The sequence below is a fragment of the Rhineura floridana genome, chromosome 10 (genome assembly GCF_030035675.1).
Source record: "Rhineura floridana isolate rRhiFlo1 chromosome 10, rRhiFlo1.hap2, whole genome shotgun sequence".
Taxonomy (NCBI): Eukaryota; Metazoa; Chordata; class Lepidosauria; order Squamata; family Rhineuridae; genus Rhineura; species Rhineura floridana.
The window spans coordinates 36035238-36055461 of record NC_084489.1 but is presented as its reverse complement, the minus strand read 5'-3'; the positions used below and the strand labels follow the sequence as shown (position 1 = coordinate 36055461).

The window sequence follows — 20224 nt, the reverse complement described above, 5'->3', positions numbered from 1 at the left end:
TTTTTTAAACTTTTGCAGGGTTTGGGCTACCAAAAGTAATGGGACATGTATACTTGCATCTTAAAAGGCTTAACATTATAGGGAAATAAAGCTTCAAAAATTATATTTCAATGTCTCAGGAGTTTTAACAAATGATTAAGAATTGGAATAATTTCACACTGCAACATGATTAACCAGAATGTAGTAAAAAAATGGACAAATGAGTGACTCCATGAAAGTACACTGCAAAGTGGTCATGCAACTAACTGCCTTATCATATAATAATCACATCCCCATCCACTCCACTTCTGTCACCTTTATGGAGACAAAGAAGGCATAAAGACAATTACAGCTGCATCCATGGAATACCTATCACACATCTGCTACGTTGTGTGCCATATTCTGAATGGCCCTGCTCAATCTACACTCTCAGTAAATCAACTTACATATATGAATTGACTCTTGTTAAAAACCAATCTGCCACCCATACTAATGGTTAGCATGCTGAAATACAGAAATCAACTGCTAAACCAGAACTTGGTTATTTGTCAGTTTACTTTTCAGCAGCAACTCCCACTAGTATTTCTACTCCAGGATTTTTTTTAAGCCTGGCAGGGACAGGAGTTGACAGAGAAAGCACCTATGAAAGATGCTTCTCTGAAAGTATCTTTTTTTCTACTTATTTTAAAATGTTATCTTGCCTTTCTGAACTAAAGAGACCTCCAAAGCAGCTTAGCAATCATAAACAAAACACAAAGAACTTCATCAATGTCACACTACCAGTAATAAAAAATAAATAAAACATCAAGTCAAATAAGAACACAACAGAGTAAAATGTAACACCAGCAGATAATATTTATTCTTTGTATAGTGCTATGTACATAGGAAGTGCAAAATAACAACATAATCACTGGTCTCAACCATAGGTTCTGAATTTTTGCAGCTGGAAACAGTTGGGCATTACCTGCATATTGATTGCACCATACTCCAAATCTCCAGAGAACCTCTCCCAAAGGTTTCATGTACTTACTGATGTAATTCACAACGTGAGACATCAGCTACAGCATACAAGTAAGTTATTTCAGTTCTTAATTAAACTCATTTAATTAACCTCATGTGAGATAAGAGAAGAGGTCCTCTTGTACATCAGGAACTGGTTAAGAAACAGGAAGCCGAGAGCAGGGATAAATGGACAAATCTCTTGCTAGAGGGATGCAGGAAGTGCAGCCCCTCAAGGATCAGTACTGGGATCTGTGCTTTTTAATTTGTTCATTAACAATCTAGAGTTAGGAGAGAACAGTGAGGTGGCCAAATTTGCTGATGATACTGAATTGTTCAGGGTCATTAAAACAATAAGGAATTGCAAAGAGCTCCAGAAGAACATAGTACTGCTACATGGCCCTGTCAAGGAAATTCTGCCAACTATGCCTCCTAAGGGAGCAGTGAGGCCAAAGAAACAGTGCAGCTTCGATTAAATTTCACATAGTGAGTTGAACTAACAATCTAATTCTTTTTCTATAGGTTTCTAGTGCTGTTGATAGACTGGGAATGTGTAATGTGTAGAGTGCCTAGTGTGAAAGACTGTTGGGACCTTGGCAGTTAGCATCTCTTGGGTTGGAGACACGGAAGTTGTATGTTTGCAGTGTCCCAGGTGAGAGATGGAATGGAATGCCTGTGAAAAGCATTCAGTTGGAGGTTAATTGTTGTGCTCTTTTATGGCTATAACAGATCTGTGGCTGGTTTTATGTTTGGTTGAGCACCTGTGACCATCTTCAAGCAAGTTAATTATAGGCAGAATGTGGCTGGGGAAGAAATCTTAGAGGGGCCGCAGCAGGACAGCCTATCTCAGTGATTGATGGGAGGGACAGACATACTGCAGGGGGAATCAAAGGTGCTTGCCAGGGCTGTGGAGTCAGAGTCGGGAGCAATTTTGGGTGGAGTCGGTAGAAATGTACCCTGGGGCTGATGGGAGTTGTAGTTCAAAAAAGTAACTTTTCCAACCTCTGGATTCACGTGGTGGTGATGAAATGCCTTGTGCTACCACTTTACTACAGTAAATTTGTTATTACTAGTTAATATACATTTGCCATTTATGAAGGAGTCGGAATCGGAGTCAGTACATTTCTACCGACTCCCAACTCCACCCAAAATTGCTCCCGACTCCGACTCCACAGCCCTGTGCAGTACTAAGCCAGACAGGAGGAGAGGGAAGGGGAGTTGTTGTGGTTCACAAGAGGACATTCTTCATCACATGAAACCTCTCCTTCTTGGAGCACGACTAGAAGAACTGCATCTGGTGCTGGGCCATAGAGACAGGCTAGGGATACTGGTAGTGTACTGTCCACTCTGTTGCCCAACAGGCTAGGCTGGCTAAGGTGGTTTCCAGCATGGTGCTGGAGGAACCCAGGGTGAAATTGGGTGACTTCAACATCCACATTGGGGACACTTGGGTCCAGCTTGAGGTTTCGTAGCTCTGATGGCAATCATGGGATTGTGTCAAGTGGTCATCAGCCTGACACACAGATTTGATTCTTGCTCCAAGTAGGGAGGGGAGTAGTCTGGAAGTAGGTGGGATGGATATTACCCCATGTCATGGTCCAATCACTGTGGTCTTGTGGCACCTAGTCCTGTCTGCAGGGATGAGGGACCAATTTGGATGGTCTGCCCTTGGAGGTTGATGAATTTCTGATGGCTCTGGGGGATTGTCCAAGGGGTAGAGAAAGTAATCCTGTTGAGGAACAGCAGTTTGAGTAGAGTAATCATTCCCAAGGGTACTCTCCGGCACCTTGGAGATCACGTTGCCCCCTAGTATTCCAAGGAGCTGCAGTTGATGAGGCAGGCTAAATGAAGACTGGAGTGTTAAGTAGCAGCGAGGGCAACTGAGTATGTAGGACACATAATTGTGCTTACCACACAGCAGTGAAGATAGTGAAGTAATCATACTTTGCTGCATCCATCACATTCTCAGAATGTCAGCCAGCAGAGTTGTTCCATGTGGTCCAAAGATTGGTCACCCTGGATTCAGGGAGCGGGCCTTTAGAACATAAACTGACTAGCTGTGAACAGCTGCAAAACACTTTGAGAACAAAGTTGGTCCATTTCATAGTGACTTAAGATACTGCTATTGCAGTAAATTCGGTTGAGGCATCCAATGCAACACCTGGCCCAGGGTTATGGGACCATTATCAATTGATGCAGCCTTATGATGTGGACAGGATATTTGCAGCAAAGTGTCTGACCATTTGCCCTCTGGACCCCTTCACTTCCTGGCTGGTTAAAGCTAGCTGGAGTGGGGTGGCTGGGTGGGTACAGGGTGTTGTGAACACATTACTGCATGATGGGGAGATGCCACCTGCCCTTAAAGAGGAAGTGGTGCAGCGACTCCTTGAAAAGCCCACCTTGGACCCAATGTTGTGTAATAACTACCCGCCAACTGCCAGTGCCTCATGTTGGGGGAAGGTAGTGAAGAGGGTGATGGAGCAACTGCAAGTTTTCCTGGATGAACCTGATTATCTAGATCCACTTCAATCTGGATTTAGGCCTGGTTTCGGGACTGAATCGGCATTGGCCGCCCTGATGGATGACCTTTATTGGGAGAGGGACGGGGGAATGCGACTCTGTTACTACTACTCGATCTCTCAGTGGCTTTTTGATACCTTGACCATAGTATCCTCCTGGACTGACTGTGTGGGATGGTTATTGGAGGCACTGTAGTGGTCCTGTTCCTACCTGCATAGTCAAGTCCAGAGAGTAGCATTGGGGGAGTGCTCCCTGGAACCTGTGCTATAGAGTTCCGGAAGACACTGTTTTGTCTCTAGTGCTATTTAACATCTATATGAAGCCACTGGGAACAGTCATTAGGAGTTTTTGAGCACAAGGCCATCAGTACACTGACACAAACTCTACTTCTTCACAACATCTGAATCAGGAGAGGCTGTGCAAGCTCTGGACCAGTGACTTAATGTACTGGTGGACTAGATGAGGGCCAATAAACAGAGTGTGAACTTTGGGAAGACAGAGGCTCTGTGGGTAGGTAGTTCCTGTGTCCAGATGATAGGCCAGTTGCCTGTTCTGGATAGGGCTGCACTCCTTCGGAAGGAGCAGGCATGCAGTTTGGGAGTACTCCAGGATACAGCTTTGTCATTAGAGGCCCAAGTGACCTTTGTGGCTAGCAGTATCTCTTACCAGCTTCATGTGGTATGCCAGCTATGGCCTTATCGGACTGGGATCACAAAGCATTGGTAAACTTGAGACTGGATTATTGCAATGAGCTCTATGTGGGGCTACCTTTGAGCCTGATCCAGAAGCTCCAGCTGGTGCAGAATACAGCAGCTAGACTGCTAATGGGGGCAGATGGCCAACAGCATGTGACACCCCCTGCTAGAGTATCCGCACTGGCTGTGAATACGCTATCAGGCCAGATTAGAAGTTCTTCTCTTAATATACAAACCCCTGGACAACTTGGGTCTAGGATACCTGAAGGACCCACCTGAGCGCTAATATCCCAGGCTGATCACTGACATCACCCAGAGGAGCACTGTTACTTGTTCCCTTTGTTAGAGGCCCAACTGGTCTCAACAAGAAGTTGGGCATTTAGTGTCATTGGTCCCATGCTGTGGAATACTCTTCCAGCAGAGATTTGGCAGGCATCCTCAGGCGTCTCTTGCAGACATTTTGTGCTGACAGGCCAATGCAGCTGTTGAAAATGTTTCTGAGTAGTCAGTCAGTTTAATTATTGTTTTGTATTGTTCTTAAATGTTTTTATGTTGCTGTACACCACTCTTGATGTTTTGTGAGAGGGTAGTATATACTTAGATAAATAAAAATAAATACGAAGAGCTATATGAATGCCCATTTCTCACAGCACAGACAAACTTCTGCCTTTGTTGGGTTGGGTTGAGAATATTTGCTCTTCAAGGCAGCTGTGTTATTGCACATTGGTCCTGAAAACACAGCAAGACAATTCTGTGTACATACAAAACACCTTTTTGTTATATTTATACTGCAAAAGTTTTAAGAATAGGTTTCTTTTTTAGTTTTTATTTGAAGAAAAAATGTCTAACTGAGATGGGATCTATGATTTAGTGTCAAATTCAGATGAAATTGACATTTTTGTTGCAAAACTATGAGTGTGGCTCCTAAGCATAGACTGAGCGATGAATTCGGCTTGCAACAAATTTGTGTTTGACACCCTGCTACAGATTGAGTGTGAGAAGGGAAATAGAACTTGGAGACAACAATAGAGCAGAAATTCCCTGCCTCCTGAATTCTAGAGTTTATGCATTAACTGCTTCCACATTTTCGAAGATCAACAAAAATCAACTGCTAGTATGTAGGCCAATATAAATGTGTAAACATAATATATAAAGCATATGTAAAGTTTACGTAAGAAATTTGTAAGTCAATCACCTAAGCTCCAAGAAAGCAAATACAGGCCTAGTTCAAAGCTATACTAATACTTTTTTAAAAAAACAACAAACTTTGTTCCAGCTTAATCAAGCTACAAGCTTCTTTTCCCTCCTTTTTCATGTACATGGCTTGAAAGGAGACTTGCTGGTTTGTTAAATCATGTTCCATAATATTCTAATCAGGAAAATATTTTAAGCACTAGTTTGCAATCCTAGTTTGTAGGCCATACTTAAATCACACTTTCCCAGTTTAGACATCATAGGATACTGCAATTCAGCAAACCAAGATATATCTTCTCAGACTGGGCATGAGAGGAGAAAAAAAGAAGGAGCTTTTCAATTATTCACCCTCCAAGGTTGCAGCCCAGTACATGTCTACTCAGAAGCAAGCTCTACTGGGTTCAATGGGACTTGCTTATTTGGGATTGCAACCCAAGAAATCACAGTTTATTGAGCAGAAGTATCATGTCTGAACCAAGTCATATTCTGCTTTATAACAGTTACATAAATCCATTGCATAGGTTGTCAGTCATCTTAGAATGAGCACCTTAGCATCTTCATCCTTTCCTAAACCACTATAACATTTATTTTCATCAACAATACAAAACAAACATCATTAGATCTGACAAGAAGAATATGCACATATTTGCCAGCCAAATACATAGCTTATCTGCTTAGAGGAAATTATTAAACATCAAGTTAATGTTCTTGCATTTTCCTAATAACCAAGGTAACTGTACATACCACACAACGACCATTTGCTCGCTAATGATATTCAGCCATCTCAAACACCACTTTGGCACAGAAACTATATATTTGTCCGATGCAGATTTCTATTTAAGAGAAGCAGCAACAACTCCAATGAGTACTTCACATGATATACTTTTGCTACATAAAAATCAGTTTTATGTGATGATTGTACAAGAGTTTCACATTTTTCCATACATGGAAGTGCATGTAAAGCAACCCTAAGAATACTACAATAACAATATTCTAAACAACATTGAACTGCAAGTACAGCAGCTAGAAACATAAATCTGAAAACATCGTACAGGGCATTACTAATGGGGGAAGTGTATATATGTAAAAATTTAAGAGAAATCTGAGATCAGATTCTATAGGTTCAGTCATGCCAGGTGGACAACATAAGAAACAAACTGAAATCCCTCATTTTAGCAGATCTCAAAGATCTGCCAGCAGTGAGGACTCTTTACCAGCCTACCATCAGGTTGACACCAATACAGGGTTACCACCCTAGTGGTGCAAGGATTAAAAAGCTGGGTACATCACAACTGAGAATCATAGACTCCCCCAATGCCCATCCGACACCAGCAACAGGATAACAGTACAATGGCAAAAAGATGACTAAACAAACATTTCCACTGATTCAATTGGGAGCCCAAAACCACTGGTGCTATCTCCTCCTATTCCACCTATACAGCCACCATGGCTAACAGAATTCTAACTTTAGCTTTAGACAATCATGGCAAGCTACTGCCACCATATAAATCCCTGCCAAGGTACCCACAACTCAAATTAAAAGGATGTGTGGCCTGAATTGTATCAGTCTAGTCACATTTTGTGCCAACTGAGAACACAATAGGGAGAACTTTGGTAATAGGAACTATGATGAAAGGGCACTTGACAACAGAGCACTTTGCATAAGCTCGGCCTCTGAATATAAGAATGTATTGCTAACACTGTTTTTTGACACCAAATGAAAATACACCTATTCACCCAGACTTTTGTGGGCCAACACAATCCACTTCATCCTTCAGCAAGTAAGTATAATTTCAGAGGTTATGCCCCCTCCCTGGTAGGTTTCCGCCAAGGATTGAAAACTTGGTTTTTTCAGCGGGCATACAAGTCTCCTAGATAATTTTAGTTTACAGTTTATAGATGTAGGTTGGTGGATTATAATTGTTTTATATGTTAAAACTGTATTATATGTTGTATTTTTTAATTATGTACGCCGCCTAGAGTGGCCGTTCATTCGGCCAGATAGGCAGCCTAAAAATAAAATTTTATTTTATTATTATTATTATTAAATTAGGTTTTTATCTTTTGTAACCTACTCTAGGATGCAAGCTAGAAATTTACTATATAATAAAAATAGAACACTTACAAGGTAGTCTGCCCCAGGATCCCAAAACACAAACTTCCAACAGTAACTTCCTACTCTGCCTTGGGGATGCACTGCATAAAAAGTAAGTGACATAGGGAAGATATAGTTCCTCAACGTACACTGCTAAAAATGCATGCATTATCACAACTCATCATCTCATTCCTATTAAAAACAGTACTGGTTAACCTTCTATAGGTAGATGGGGCCTCTCTCATACACATGTTAAGTATGCACTAGGCAGAAGGGAGAACCTTGACTGCCAAGCACTGCACTCTTAACCATTGTTACTTTTTCACAGAAAAGGAGAGGGGCTCATATCTTTGACTCCCCACATGCCTATCAGCTACTTATTAGTGAACACCTGGCATACCACTCCAACCTTTTGTCTACAAGAACACAACTTGGGCACATAAAGCAGAACTAAAAACTGCAAACAGCATTCCACTGCAATTGTTTACATGGGCTGGTTGACTGTTTCCTCAACAATAACAATCTTTCTTCCAAGAGGTGAATCTCCACATGTGGATAGCAGAGGGGCCTCAAATAGGGGAGTGTGGGTGAGGCATGAAAACTGAAGTGGCACCACTTTCTCTCACTCAGTTGCTCACTGCCAAAAGAAACCCCAAAAGGGGCGGACTCCTCCACAGAATCATTGTGGGTGGTGATACCATGCCCCAGGAGTGATTTAATACTGGGAACGATCTATCGTCCCCCTGATCAAAATGCTCAGGGAGACCTTGAGATGAGATATGAAATTGAGGAAGCATCCAAACTAGGAAATGTGGTAGTAATGGGTGACTTCAACTACCCGGACATAGACTGGCCACATATGTGTTCCAGTCACGACAAAGAACCAAAATTTCTAGATATTCTAAATGACTATGCCCTAGACCAGTTGGTAATGGAACCGACCAGAGGGACAGCAACCCTGGATTTAATCCTCAGTGGGGACCGGGACCTGGTGCGAGGTGCAAGTGTTGTCAAACCGATTGGGAGCAGTGACCATAGTGTTATTAAATTAAACATACATGTAAATGGCCAATTGCCAAGAAAATCCAACACGGTCACATTTGACTTCAAAAGAGGAAACTTCACAAAAATGAGGGGATTGGTAAAAAGAAAGCTGAAAAACAAAGTCCAGAGGGTCACATCACTCAAAAATGCTTGGAAGTTGTTTAAAAACACTATATTAGAAGCTCAACTGGAATGCATACCGCAGATCAGAAAAGGTACCGCCAGGGCCAAGAAGATGCCAGCATGGTTAACGAGCAAAGTCAAGGAAGCTCTTAGAGGCAAAAAGTCTTCCTTCAGAAAATGGAAGTCTTGTCCGAATGAAGAAAATAAAAAGGAACACGAACTCTGGCAAAAGAAAGGCAAGAAGGGATGCTAAAAAAAAATTTGAGGAGCACATTGCTAAGAACATAAAAACCAACCACAACAAATTCTATAAATACATTCAAAGCAGGAGACCATCTAGGGAGGCGATTGGACCCTTGGATGATAAAGGAGTCAAAGGTGTACTAAAGAACGATAAGAAGACTGCAGAGAAGCTAAATGAATTTTTTGCATCTGTCTTCACAGCGGAAGATATAGGGCAGATCCCTGAACCTGAACTAACATTTGCAGGAAGGGATTCTGAGGAACTGAGACAAATAGTGGCAACGAGAGAGAAGTTCTAGGCTTAATGGACAATATAAAAACTGACAAATCACCGGGCCCAGATGGCATCCACCCGAGAGTTCTCAAAGAACTCAAATGTGAAATTGCTGATCTGCTAATTAAAATATGTCCCTCAGGTCGTCCTCCATGCCTGACGACTGGAAAGTGGCAAATGTAACGCTACTAGTCGTGATGGCTGTGCTCTGTCACCCTACTCAGAGGCAGCATGCTTCTGAAAACCAGTTGCCGGAAGCTTCAGGAGGGGAGAGTGTTCTTGCACTCAGGTCCTGCTTGCGGGCTTCCCCCAGGCACCTGGTTGGCCACTGTGAGAACAGGATGCTGGACTAGATGGGCCACTGGCCTGATCCAGCAGGCTCTTCTTATGTTCTTATGCCACGTACTGAGCATCTACCCAGAGGCACTATGTGTTGTAGCTAGTAAACATTATGCATTAGTGCCCTGTGACTCTTTACATTCTTCCTAGGTAGTTCTTCAACAAGATTCCCAGCCCCAGTGCAATGCAGGCCAGCAGCAATAGGCATTAAGCATCCAACCATTCCTCTACAGGGCAGCCACATTCTTTTTCTCACAAGGCTCCAAATGAAGCCAGAAACACTATGGAGAAAATTACATATGTTTCTTTGCTATTTGTCATGCAGTTTTCAAAGATGCACAGCTGGAACAAGAAGGGCAGCAACCTCATTCATATGTCTTGCTTTCAGAACTCACTCCATCACTGATGTCATTCAATAAGAGCGCTCACTGTGTCACAGTTGTTCTTTGTTAATGGGATTTAGAAGAGAAGGATTCCGCTTCTCTCTTTCTTCACTTGATGCTTCCCTCAGATGGGTCTCTCAGTGAAAGGGGAGAACAGAGGCTTCTCCACTGCCACATTCTACTAAGACAGGGATTTGCATCTTTTCCCTCTGGCCACTAGAGCCCAGACTCCAGCAAGGACACCAAAGCATGCTTCCCAAAGTTTGTACTACCTCTAGGTATAGCTGGGTTGATAATAACAATCAGTCAGCAGAGGCAGAGAGCATTTTATCTAAATGGAGTTATCAACTCATGTAGCACTTCCTCCAATTGGCAATGGCACTGCACTCTCTCACATGTGTCTGCGTAGGAATTCCTCCAAGCCATACCTAGATCTCCTGTGTGAGAAATCTGTAATGTTCCTCAAGGCTACAGCCTCTAACATGACCCCCCCTCAAGTCCTGATGTATAATGTCAACTATACTGGATTTTAAGTGTCCATGATGTGTTGTTTCCCTGTGGGTGTGAGATAAAAGAACAAATCTAAACCTCCCACTCTTTCGCCTGACATTAATGTTGTCGGCTATGTACACAAAAGGTGAGCTTGGCCTCGATTCTACAAGTTAAGGCAATTCTCTAGTGGCATTCAAAACCACATTTAATAGTTGCTCATACCCCTGAACTAGCTTAAATTATACCTGTAGACTACCCTATGGCTTCTTATGTTGCTTTCCTTAGCAGCATCCTTTCCCTTCCTTGCAAAAGCTTCTCTCTCTTCACGTAGGCCTTGTTGCCCCAGCAAAATATGAACCTGTTTTGGGAAGCCAGAGTTCTCTCTATGCCTATCTTTCCCCAAGTATGCTATGGGACAGTTACTAGTATTCTACTGCACTGTCCATTCTTCCTTCCATACTAGCCATACTTTGGGCAGTAAAAAGAGGAGCTGTTTCTCTGTGTCAGTGGCAGAAGAAATCCAGACACCTGAGTACAAGGACCCCAGGAGCACATCAGCTGCTAAGCATGCCACAGTAGTTGACACTATTAAGAGCGCTGTGGTGTCTTTGTGTCTGGTAGGTCATGCCTTTTGAGTGGGGTGACATTATAGTACCATTTTCCTATTGCTGGGTATGTTGTCTCGGACATTGCTTGCCTGGAGTACAGTGATTCCCTTTGTATCTAATGTTGTCTTTGGCTAGATATTGTTGGCTATTGTTCCTGTTGGTTTTACAGATTTAATATATTTGTACTGTTTTAACTGTTTTCAATTGTGTTTTTATTTCACTTTTTGTACACCGCTACAATATTTTCAAACAGCGGACAGTGTATACATTCTTTAAATACATTTAATAAAAATAATTTACAGCTTTGCTGCTTGGAGTACATAGGACTAAACTGTGCTGTTATTAGCAAGCAACTGCATAACAGGAGTATTGAATTGCTTTGTAAGTGCTCAGAATTCTAAAACAGAATAATCATTATTAGGGTACAGTTTCAGAAGTATTAGGAATCTTATGCAAGCTTGCAAGATGCTCTCTCAGAACACCACAGTCCAAGACCTGACAGTTAACATAAGCAATCACACTGCAACCAACAAACCATCTTTAATTTCACAAGAAGCTTTTCTTCAGAATTTCTCTTTGTTTATATTGTTCAATAAGTCAGACTTACAAAAGAGTTCAACACCTACACTATAATATTAAATTGTTAACATGCTGATACCCACTTGATACCAATAATTTCACAGTTCTAACTGCCAAGTACCTTAAGTGCACCACAAGTGACTTCTTCCATCCTACTGTTCGAAAATAAATTCAGGTTTATGCTAGCAGATACCTAATTTAGAAATCCTTTAAAATCCAGTTGTTTCCACACACAGCTCTTTTGAGAGGTTACACATAATATGCTTGCCTTTTTGTGAAAGGAACATGTTCAGAAAGTACAATTTTATGTATTCAATATATTAAGTTATTAGCCTAAAACCTATACTGACCTCAAGGAAGATTTGACATATTTTCTATCCCCCCCCCCAAAATATGAAACTAATTCTCTCACTATAACCATACTGCCACTTTATCATAAATGTTGATTTAGGTTTTTAAATCACCACAAATATGGAAGATTGTAGCTAATGGGGACACAATGAAGGAACAAGCAGACATAAATAGTGTGCCACAGAGTTTTTCCATCTTTGTAGTACTTCTCATGCCTATGATTAAGGATGCATATCCTACAATAATGAAAAAGTTTACAAACAGCAAGTCAAAACCCTAGCATTAAGCAGATATCTCTGAAACTTACTACTGTATAAGCAATCATCAATCAGCAGAACAGTGCTAGAAAAATCCCTAGTACACTGTAAACATGTATTTTACAGTTTAGAAGACAATATAGTAATGAAGCCAGAAGGTTGTAACAATTTTGAATAAGCAACACAACATTCAACATGTCAAGGCTAGAAAAGATTGCGAGACAGGCAATAAAAGCATGCCTTTGAAAAACTAGAATCTTTGCTATGTAGTAAAAGACAAAAGACTGAATTCATATATTGACAAGAAAAACAAGCCAATGCTTCCCAATAGCAAAGAACCTTTCAAATAAAAACTTTACATGAATGAGAAAAGACAGACATTTAAAACACTTCAAAACTTGGACCTTTTTTGCCTTTTATACATAAGCTAAGGAAATGGATTTGGGACTGTATTGTTCTACAAATGGAAACTACAGAAATATATATGGATGTTGTGATAAAATCACAGACAACCAGACAACTGTTGGCTTAGGAATAGGGGCAACTGGGTTCAAATCTCTGCTCAGCCATAAAACACAATGAGTGGCTAAGGAACTGAAATAGGCCTTTGTAAGCTATACCATCTTAAGGTCTTTTGAGTGATGGGCTACAAATGTACTAACATTTTCTGTACTGCTACACTAGCACTACTTTAAAATGCACAGGGATATGAGAGAGTTAAGGGCTTGAGCATTAGAGAGCAGCACGAGTATAATTTTAAATAGACAAGGCTGTAAGGCAGATGCATACCAGTATGTTATCTGAGCCTCTTAGATACATGTACAACACTGAGTGATAGTGGACTGTCTAGGTTAAACGAAATGGTTCCTGTTGCTGAGCCTTTGATATTGGACACTGGGTGGAAGGAACCATATTTTGTCAGAAATAGAACAGGCTCCCACTAGTAGGATTCTCTGACATAGAGTTCACCCCTATAGGAATCAGGGTGGTGGACCGGATGGACTTTTGGTCTAAGACAACAGCAAAGTGTCTTCTAATGTTCTCAGCATGAGCAGATGGCATCAACCATTGCCATATAGGGCAAAAGGGTACCACTTTCTGTCCAGTTTGCGCAGCCACCTACAGCTGAGTGCATAAACGGGCAAGCAGAGAACACCGTGCATATGCAAGAAGCTGGCGAGCGAGCCGTATGGCATAATAAAGGGGGCGTGCGCCGAAGAGCACACGGGCGCGTGTGTGCATGTGCGAGAGCCGGCCTTGATCACACGAGGATACCGGGGAAGGGTGAGAAACAGCTCGCTGCCACCTGTTAGGCCTGAACCAAGGAGTAACCTGGGAAAGGAGGAGGAGCCTAAGAGATACTAAGAGGTGAAGAAAAAGGGGGTGGAGATTCAACCGCAGCAGCAGCACGCCGCGCCGTTTCCCTAACAGGCGGGCGCGCTCACCACCACCGCACACCCGCGCGCGGCCACACGGGAAGAACAGAAACGCCCTCTCATTCGTGTTCTCTCTACCACCTTTCCTCTCTCAGTCCACCAGTCACATACACGCAGCCTGTCACCACGTCTGAAGCCTCTGCAAGAGGCACAGCAGGGACACGACAGCCGCACCCACCTCCCTCCGTCCCTAATGCCGCCATAGTGCCTCTCCCCCCCCCCGCAGTTTGTCACCCTCACTCAGCGGGAAAAGCGAGCGGCCAGTTAGACTCACCCCCTCAGAAACGTTAAGGCGAAGGGGGGAAAGGACGAAAGCACAGCCGCTACTGCTTCTGCTGCTCGTAACCGCTGCGTCTGAAGCACCCACCTGCTCGCGCAGTTTGAGGAAAACCATGACGAGGCCGCCACTACCCCGCCTCCTCTTCACAGGCCACCGCTGCTATTCCTTGCCGCCGCCGCCGCCGCCAACGACTCCTTCCCTCAGCCGCCCCGCCTCCTCCACCGCTTGGGCCCCTCAGCCCGTGCAGCAGGCCACGCCCGCAGCCACGCCCTCGCCTCCCTGCGCTGCTGCTGCCGCTGAGAAGCGCGCGGAGACGTCGGGCGGGGGCGAGAACGAGAGATAACTCTTTTGTCCCGCCCCTTCTCCGCTTCCTCTCCTGTCCGCTATCTCTCTCTCAATCTTGCCCCTTTCAATACGGGTAACGTGCATACTAGTTGATTTAATTTGTCCCTCCTCTTTTCTCTCGACGCCTCCGTTTCGATGCCCGTCATTTACCACCAATATCAACGCTGATTGGCCCAGGTGCGGCGCGACAAGGGCGGAAGCTGATTGGAAGGCAGTATGGCGTACGGCTGCGAGTGAGTATGTGATTGGCGCGAATGAGACGAGAGGGAAGAATCAGCAGAGAGAGAATCCTCTGACCGTGAAGGATGTGAGAGAGGCCTCTAGGAGAAGGAGGGCGGTGGTGTCTCCTTTCAGGCTTTCATCCTGGAATATGTTTATTATTGCATCCCGCCTCCCTTTCTTCCTTACATAGAGTCCGGTAGCAGAGCTACGCTTGTAGCTGCTCAATACGGCTGATTCATTATAGTTACTAGTACATGTTTTGTGCATGGCATGGTTTCCTAGATGAAAACGGATAGATCTGGATTCAAATCTTAAAAGCACGCTTCTTGGAAATTCAGTGGAAAACCACTATGGCTCCTAAAGTAGTGTGTTTTAGAAACGGCACAAGTAGTTCACAAGGTGATACGAGTTCCTTTTCTCACTGATAAACTCTACTTGCACGTCGGATGAAAAAGCTTTATGTATGCTGCTAACTGAAGTAGATGATTAAAGGTGCAAGTGGCCAAGCTGTCCCATGATCGTTGAAGTCATCCTGTGAAAAGTATGGACATATTAATCTGGTGGTCAGACTTAATAGGTTCGGATTCGGAATAGATGATGGATGTTTTCCTAATGGGAGCTAATTCTTAGAAGATGGGTTCTTTATACAGAGATCTCGAATGTAAAAGCTACCCTAGTTTGGAGGGGTGTGTGCACGTCCACGTGTGAAGCAAGGAACCTTTTCCTAGTGGGGGGGGGAAGTAGAGGGAGATATTTATCAAACAAGGCTGGAAGTATCTTGGGATTCGGGATGCCTATTTGGATTTACACAGTTTATTTTCTGTAAACTGCTTTGAGCACAGATGTATCTGTAGGAAATTGTAGTATATGAACAAACTGACTGAAGGTGCCTGCAGACTGGAAGTAGTTTTGCAGGAGGGATTCCAGCGCACAAGGAATTCAGTTTTACATCACAGTTGATTAAAGTGCTCCGTCATCCCAGCATGAATGAATGAATTAATCATTTATTACAGCCACAGACCAGAAGAAGTCACCCCAGCATAACAAATCCACTTTTTAAAAGAATCAGAAAGTGACCGGGAAATATATTGAAAACTGTGGGATGAATGAATAACAAGAAGGCGTTTATTTATTTATTTACAATATTTCTATCCTGCCCTTCTACACTATAATAGGGCACTCAGGGCGGCTGACAATAAAATTGAACACATACATAATAAAATTGTACACAATAAAGATCACAAAGGTACTGAAGGGACTAAAAAGGTAAAATTAAAATAGAAGGCCAAAATCAGTTCAAGCTCTACCTTCAATCCCTCCCAAAGGCTCTCTGGAACAAGATGGTTTTCAGAAGTCTGGAAAACCATCAGGAAGGGAGCAGAGCGGGCTTCTTTGGGTAGGGTATTCCAAAGCTTGGGAGCCACAGCTAAAAAGGCTCTCTCCTGTGTGCCTGTCAGTCTAACATCTTTCATTCCAGGCATGCAGAGGAGAACAGAGGCAGATGATCTTAAATCCCAGGCATCTACATATCATCGTAAGTGGTCCCTCAGGTACATTGGTCCAAGGCCGTTTAGGGCTTTAAAGGTCAGAACCAGCACTTTGAATTGGGCCTGGAAACAAATTGGGAGCCAGTGGAGTCAATAAAGCACAGGGGTGATATACTCCCTGCACTGTGCTCCAGTTAACATTTTGGTTGCTGCATTTTGAACCAACTGTAATTTCCGAACCATTTTCAAAGGCAGCCCCACATAGAGTGTGTTACAGTAATCAAGCCTTGATGTCACAAATGCATATGTCACTGTGGCTAACTCAACTGCTTCCAGGAACGGGCACAGCTGGTAGACCAATTTGAGTTGGCCAAAAGCACTCCTGGCTACTGCAGCCACCTGATGTTTAAGCAGCAGGGCAGGATCCAGGAGGACTCCCAAACTGCGGACCAGCTACTTCAAGGGGAGTACAACCCCATCCAGAATAGGTTGCAACCCTATTCCTGGCGCAGTTTTCCCCTTGACCAGCAACACTTCTGTCTTGTCTGGATTAAGTTTCAGTTTGTTAGCCCACATCCAGCCCTTCACAGCCCCCATGCACCAGTTTAGGATGAGCACTCCCTCCCTGCAATCAGGTGGTAGGGAGAGATAGAGTTGAGTGTCATCAGCATATTGATGACATTACACTCCAAATATCCGGATGGTGGTTTTGGTTGATTGATGACAGAAGAGAGAAAACTCTTAAGAGTGATGACCAGCAGTAGAAGTTACATCAGAATATACTGGTAGATTTCTGGGTAACTTGCAGTATATTGTCTTCTGACCCCAGTAGTTTAACAGCAGCAAGTAAAACTGCAAGTTCAAAAAATATCTGCAATAGCTGACTCACCTTGTTCCTCACCTATAAAATATGTGCATTACTTTGTTCCCTTTGTCATGCAGTCCAACTAATGTACAGCTAGAGATCTTGTCTGTCAACCCTGAATTTCTCAGAAAGAGAGCAATATTTTTAATAGGTTCTGTGTCAGAGAGTCACACTGTCATATATAGGCAACCTTCCGGGGGCCATATGCCAGTGGTGGGTGAGGACCAGAGGCAAAAGTGGGCGCAGCAATGGATGTGACTCTTACTCTTGTACAAAGGTTAGAAGTTACTACACATAATTCCTCTCTCCATCCCCTATCTAGGCCATTGGAAAATTTACCCTGTTTTGTTTGAGTCTGCTCCTGTTTGGGCAACTAAGAATTAAAGGGCACAACACAAATAATGAGAAAACATACATTTACTGAGTATGTAAGAATTGCCATGAACGCTTTCCCTTACAACAGTTTTACAGCACAATCCTGTACCAGGTTTACTTGCAACTTAAAAGGGGCTTACTCTGTACTAAGAATGTTTAGAATTGCAGCCTAAGAAGCCCACAGTATACTAATGTACCTGGGAGTAAGTTCCATTGAACCCAATGGGACTTATGTCTGAACAGATATGTCTAGGATTCTGCTGCAAGTATTTTATTTGTTTTGTATCTTCTCTCTAAACAAAGTAAATCCAGTGCATGTCTATTCAGAAATAAGCTCCACTGGGTTCAATGGGACTTACTCCCAGGTAAATGTGTAAGGATTGTAGCCTTAATAGTTTAACTATCATCACCTAAGAGAGCCAGTGTGGTGTAGTGGTTAAGGCAGCCTTTCCCAACTAGTGGGCCACCAGATGTTGTTGGACCACAACTCCCATCTTTCCTGACCATTGACAATGCTGGCTGAGGCTGATAGGAGTTGTGGTCCAACAACATCTGGTGGCCCACTAGTTGGGAAAGGCTGGGTTAAGGTGTTGGACTACGACCTAAAAGACCAGGGTTCAAATCCCCACACAGCCATGAAGCTCACTAAGAGACCGTGGGCCAGTCACTGCTTCTCAGCCTCATGAAAACCCTATTTGTAGGGTCACCATAAGTCGGAATCGACTTGAAGGCAGTACATTTACATTTTTATCCTCACCTAAGAAAGTATGAGAAGGGGAAGATGTGTTAATCTGGGGCAGAAGAAGGGAAAGAAAAACTGAATGTAGATCTGGAATGCAGATGAGTATTTTTAAAAATTGTTCAGTGATGTTTATTTGCAATAAGGAAAACTAAAATATAAAGAAACATTCAGACACATTGTAGTGTATGGCACTTCCTGTTTTTGTTTTTCTTTTCAGCTGTTTAGTTTGGCAATCCTTGATAATTCACTAATAGGCAAAAAACCTTGCAGTTTAAGAATGTACCTACAGCCAACAGATATTTCTATCAAACTTTAAAAAGCAGGGAAATTGGGCAGCTATAATGAATGCACCAGGGGAGCAGGAGACCTGAACTCCTCTCTGAGATATTGTACTGCCCTACAAAGTTGTCAAAATGCAAACGCAATTTGGGTTGGTCTTTCACAGTCCAATCCACTTGCTGTGTAGCTTGGAAGAATTTGGTAACAAGTGCCTCTGAGCATATGATGAGTGGTGGCAACACCTGCCATCTCCAAAGATAGAGAATTATATTTTTGTATGTTTGTTGGTGTTCTTCTTACTTTGCTTCTTTCCTGTGTTACTAATGTTTCTACAGAGAGTCTAAACTAGAAAATTTTATTTCCCTCATTATTCATCCTAGAAATTTGTGTCAAAATTATTTTTATTAATTTCAAAGCCCTTTTATTGGTCAATGTCATATGATGGTGAAGACAGCCTTTTGTGTTTCAAATTGGAGGTTATGTCCTATTTCTTTTTTGGGTGCATTAACAGTGGAATCCGAAACTGCAGTTCGGTGTAAAATCAGACTGATTACAATATGTTGCTACTTCAGCAATGACTCTAGCTGTTCGAAAAAAGAAGATGCATGTTTTCAGCCTGCTCTGTTTAAACCACATTATTTAAGGCAAGGTGGGCACGGTCAATTAAAAACATAGAGCACACCTAGCATTTTGTTAGAATATATTTCACCTTCCACTGTTTTATCTTGAGCAAATTGAGACACTTCTGAGGTCCAGTAGAGACTATTCTGCACAAGTCAGTGCCATTATTCCACAATTATGTTTGGAGTTTTTTAGCGTAAATTTTGCAAAGTGTTGCTATACTTCACATATTCACAGATATAGAAACAAAAGAAAATGATTTCCTATAGGAAACTTCACTACAATTGCAAAGTAAATCAGACATATTTAAAGTGACCATCTGAACTATATCAGCTAGGGTTGCCAGGTTCAGGACCTGATCCTGTATCTTTAGGAGAAGAGAAAGTCAGCCAAGTGCAGGTGTTCTTGCAACACTGTAATGGGAAAAACCACAAGGTGGAATTCTCCTTCCCCCTGCACAACTTTTAAAGATACAGAAGACCTCTTGGTTGCTTAAGATAGGTAAAACTGACCATGGGGAAGAGGAAGGGAAGGGGGAGGAGGGTATTGGAAGGGGATGGGATGGGGAGGTTGGGGAAAGGAAGGGGGAGGGAAGGGGCAAGAGGGAGGAGAAGGGAGGGTGGGTTTGATAATTTGCATACTTTTTGAGTTCAATGCGATTTATTTCTGTGCAATCATGTTTGAAAATGGAAATGGACTGCCTTCAAGTCGATCCCAACTTAGGGTTTTCATGGTAAACGGTATTCAGAGGTGGTTTTACCATTGCCTTTCGCTGAGGCTGAGAGGCAGTGGCTGGCCCAAGCTCGCACAGTGAGCTGCATGGCTGTGTGGGGATTCGAACCTTGGTCTCCCAGGTCGTAGTCCAACACTGACCTGGGGGACGGGAGGGGAGGAGATTGGGTGGGTGGACACTGGGCAGAAGGGAAGCCCCTTTCCAAAAGGAAAACATTGTGAACAGTATCATTGCTTTTAAGCATTTCCCCCACCTTTTTATTCTATAGCAGGCACATGTAGCCTCCCACCCAAATTTAAACCAAAGCTGTCCCTGGCCACATCCACACCAGACCTTTATTTCACTTTGGACAGTCATGGCTTCTCTCAAAGAATCCTGGGAAGTGTAGTTAGTGAAGGGTGCTGAGAGTTGCTAGGAGACGCCCTGTTCCCCTCACAGACCTTCAATCAGAGTGGCTGACTGTTAAAACCAGTCTGCCCACTGGAGCTCCCTGAGTGAAACAGGAGTCTCCTCTCAGCACCCTTCACAAACTACACTTCCCAGGATTCTTTGAAGGAAGCCATGACTGTCTCAAGTGAAATCTAAGTCTGGTGTGGGTGTGGCCCCTTGATTAGGCAAGCCCAGCAGCTGTGAGTCTGGCTTTTAGAACTCTGACAGTTGGTTC

General features: G+C 43.0%; 1 protein-coding gene across 3 annotated transcripts in view; it reads right to left on the bottom strand.

Moving 5' to 3' along the window:
- The window catches only part of ANKRD28 (ankyrin repeat domain 28), a 149568-nt gene extending 135214 nt beyond the window's left edge, over nucleotides 1-14354 (bottom strand). For 2 of the 3 annotated variants that reach the window (XM_061585885.1, XM_061585886.1), the window contains exon 1: nucleotides 13979-14354. In XM_061585885.1, coding sequence (XP_061441869.1) covers nucleotides 13979-14005 — 27 coding nt within the window. In that variant the 5' untranslated portion in view covers nucleotides 14006-14354. The other variant, XM_061585887.1, reaches the window with a different exon arrangement.
- Nucleotides 14355-20224: the final 5870 nt, after the last annotated feature.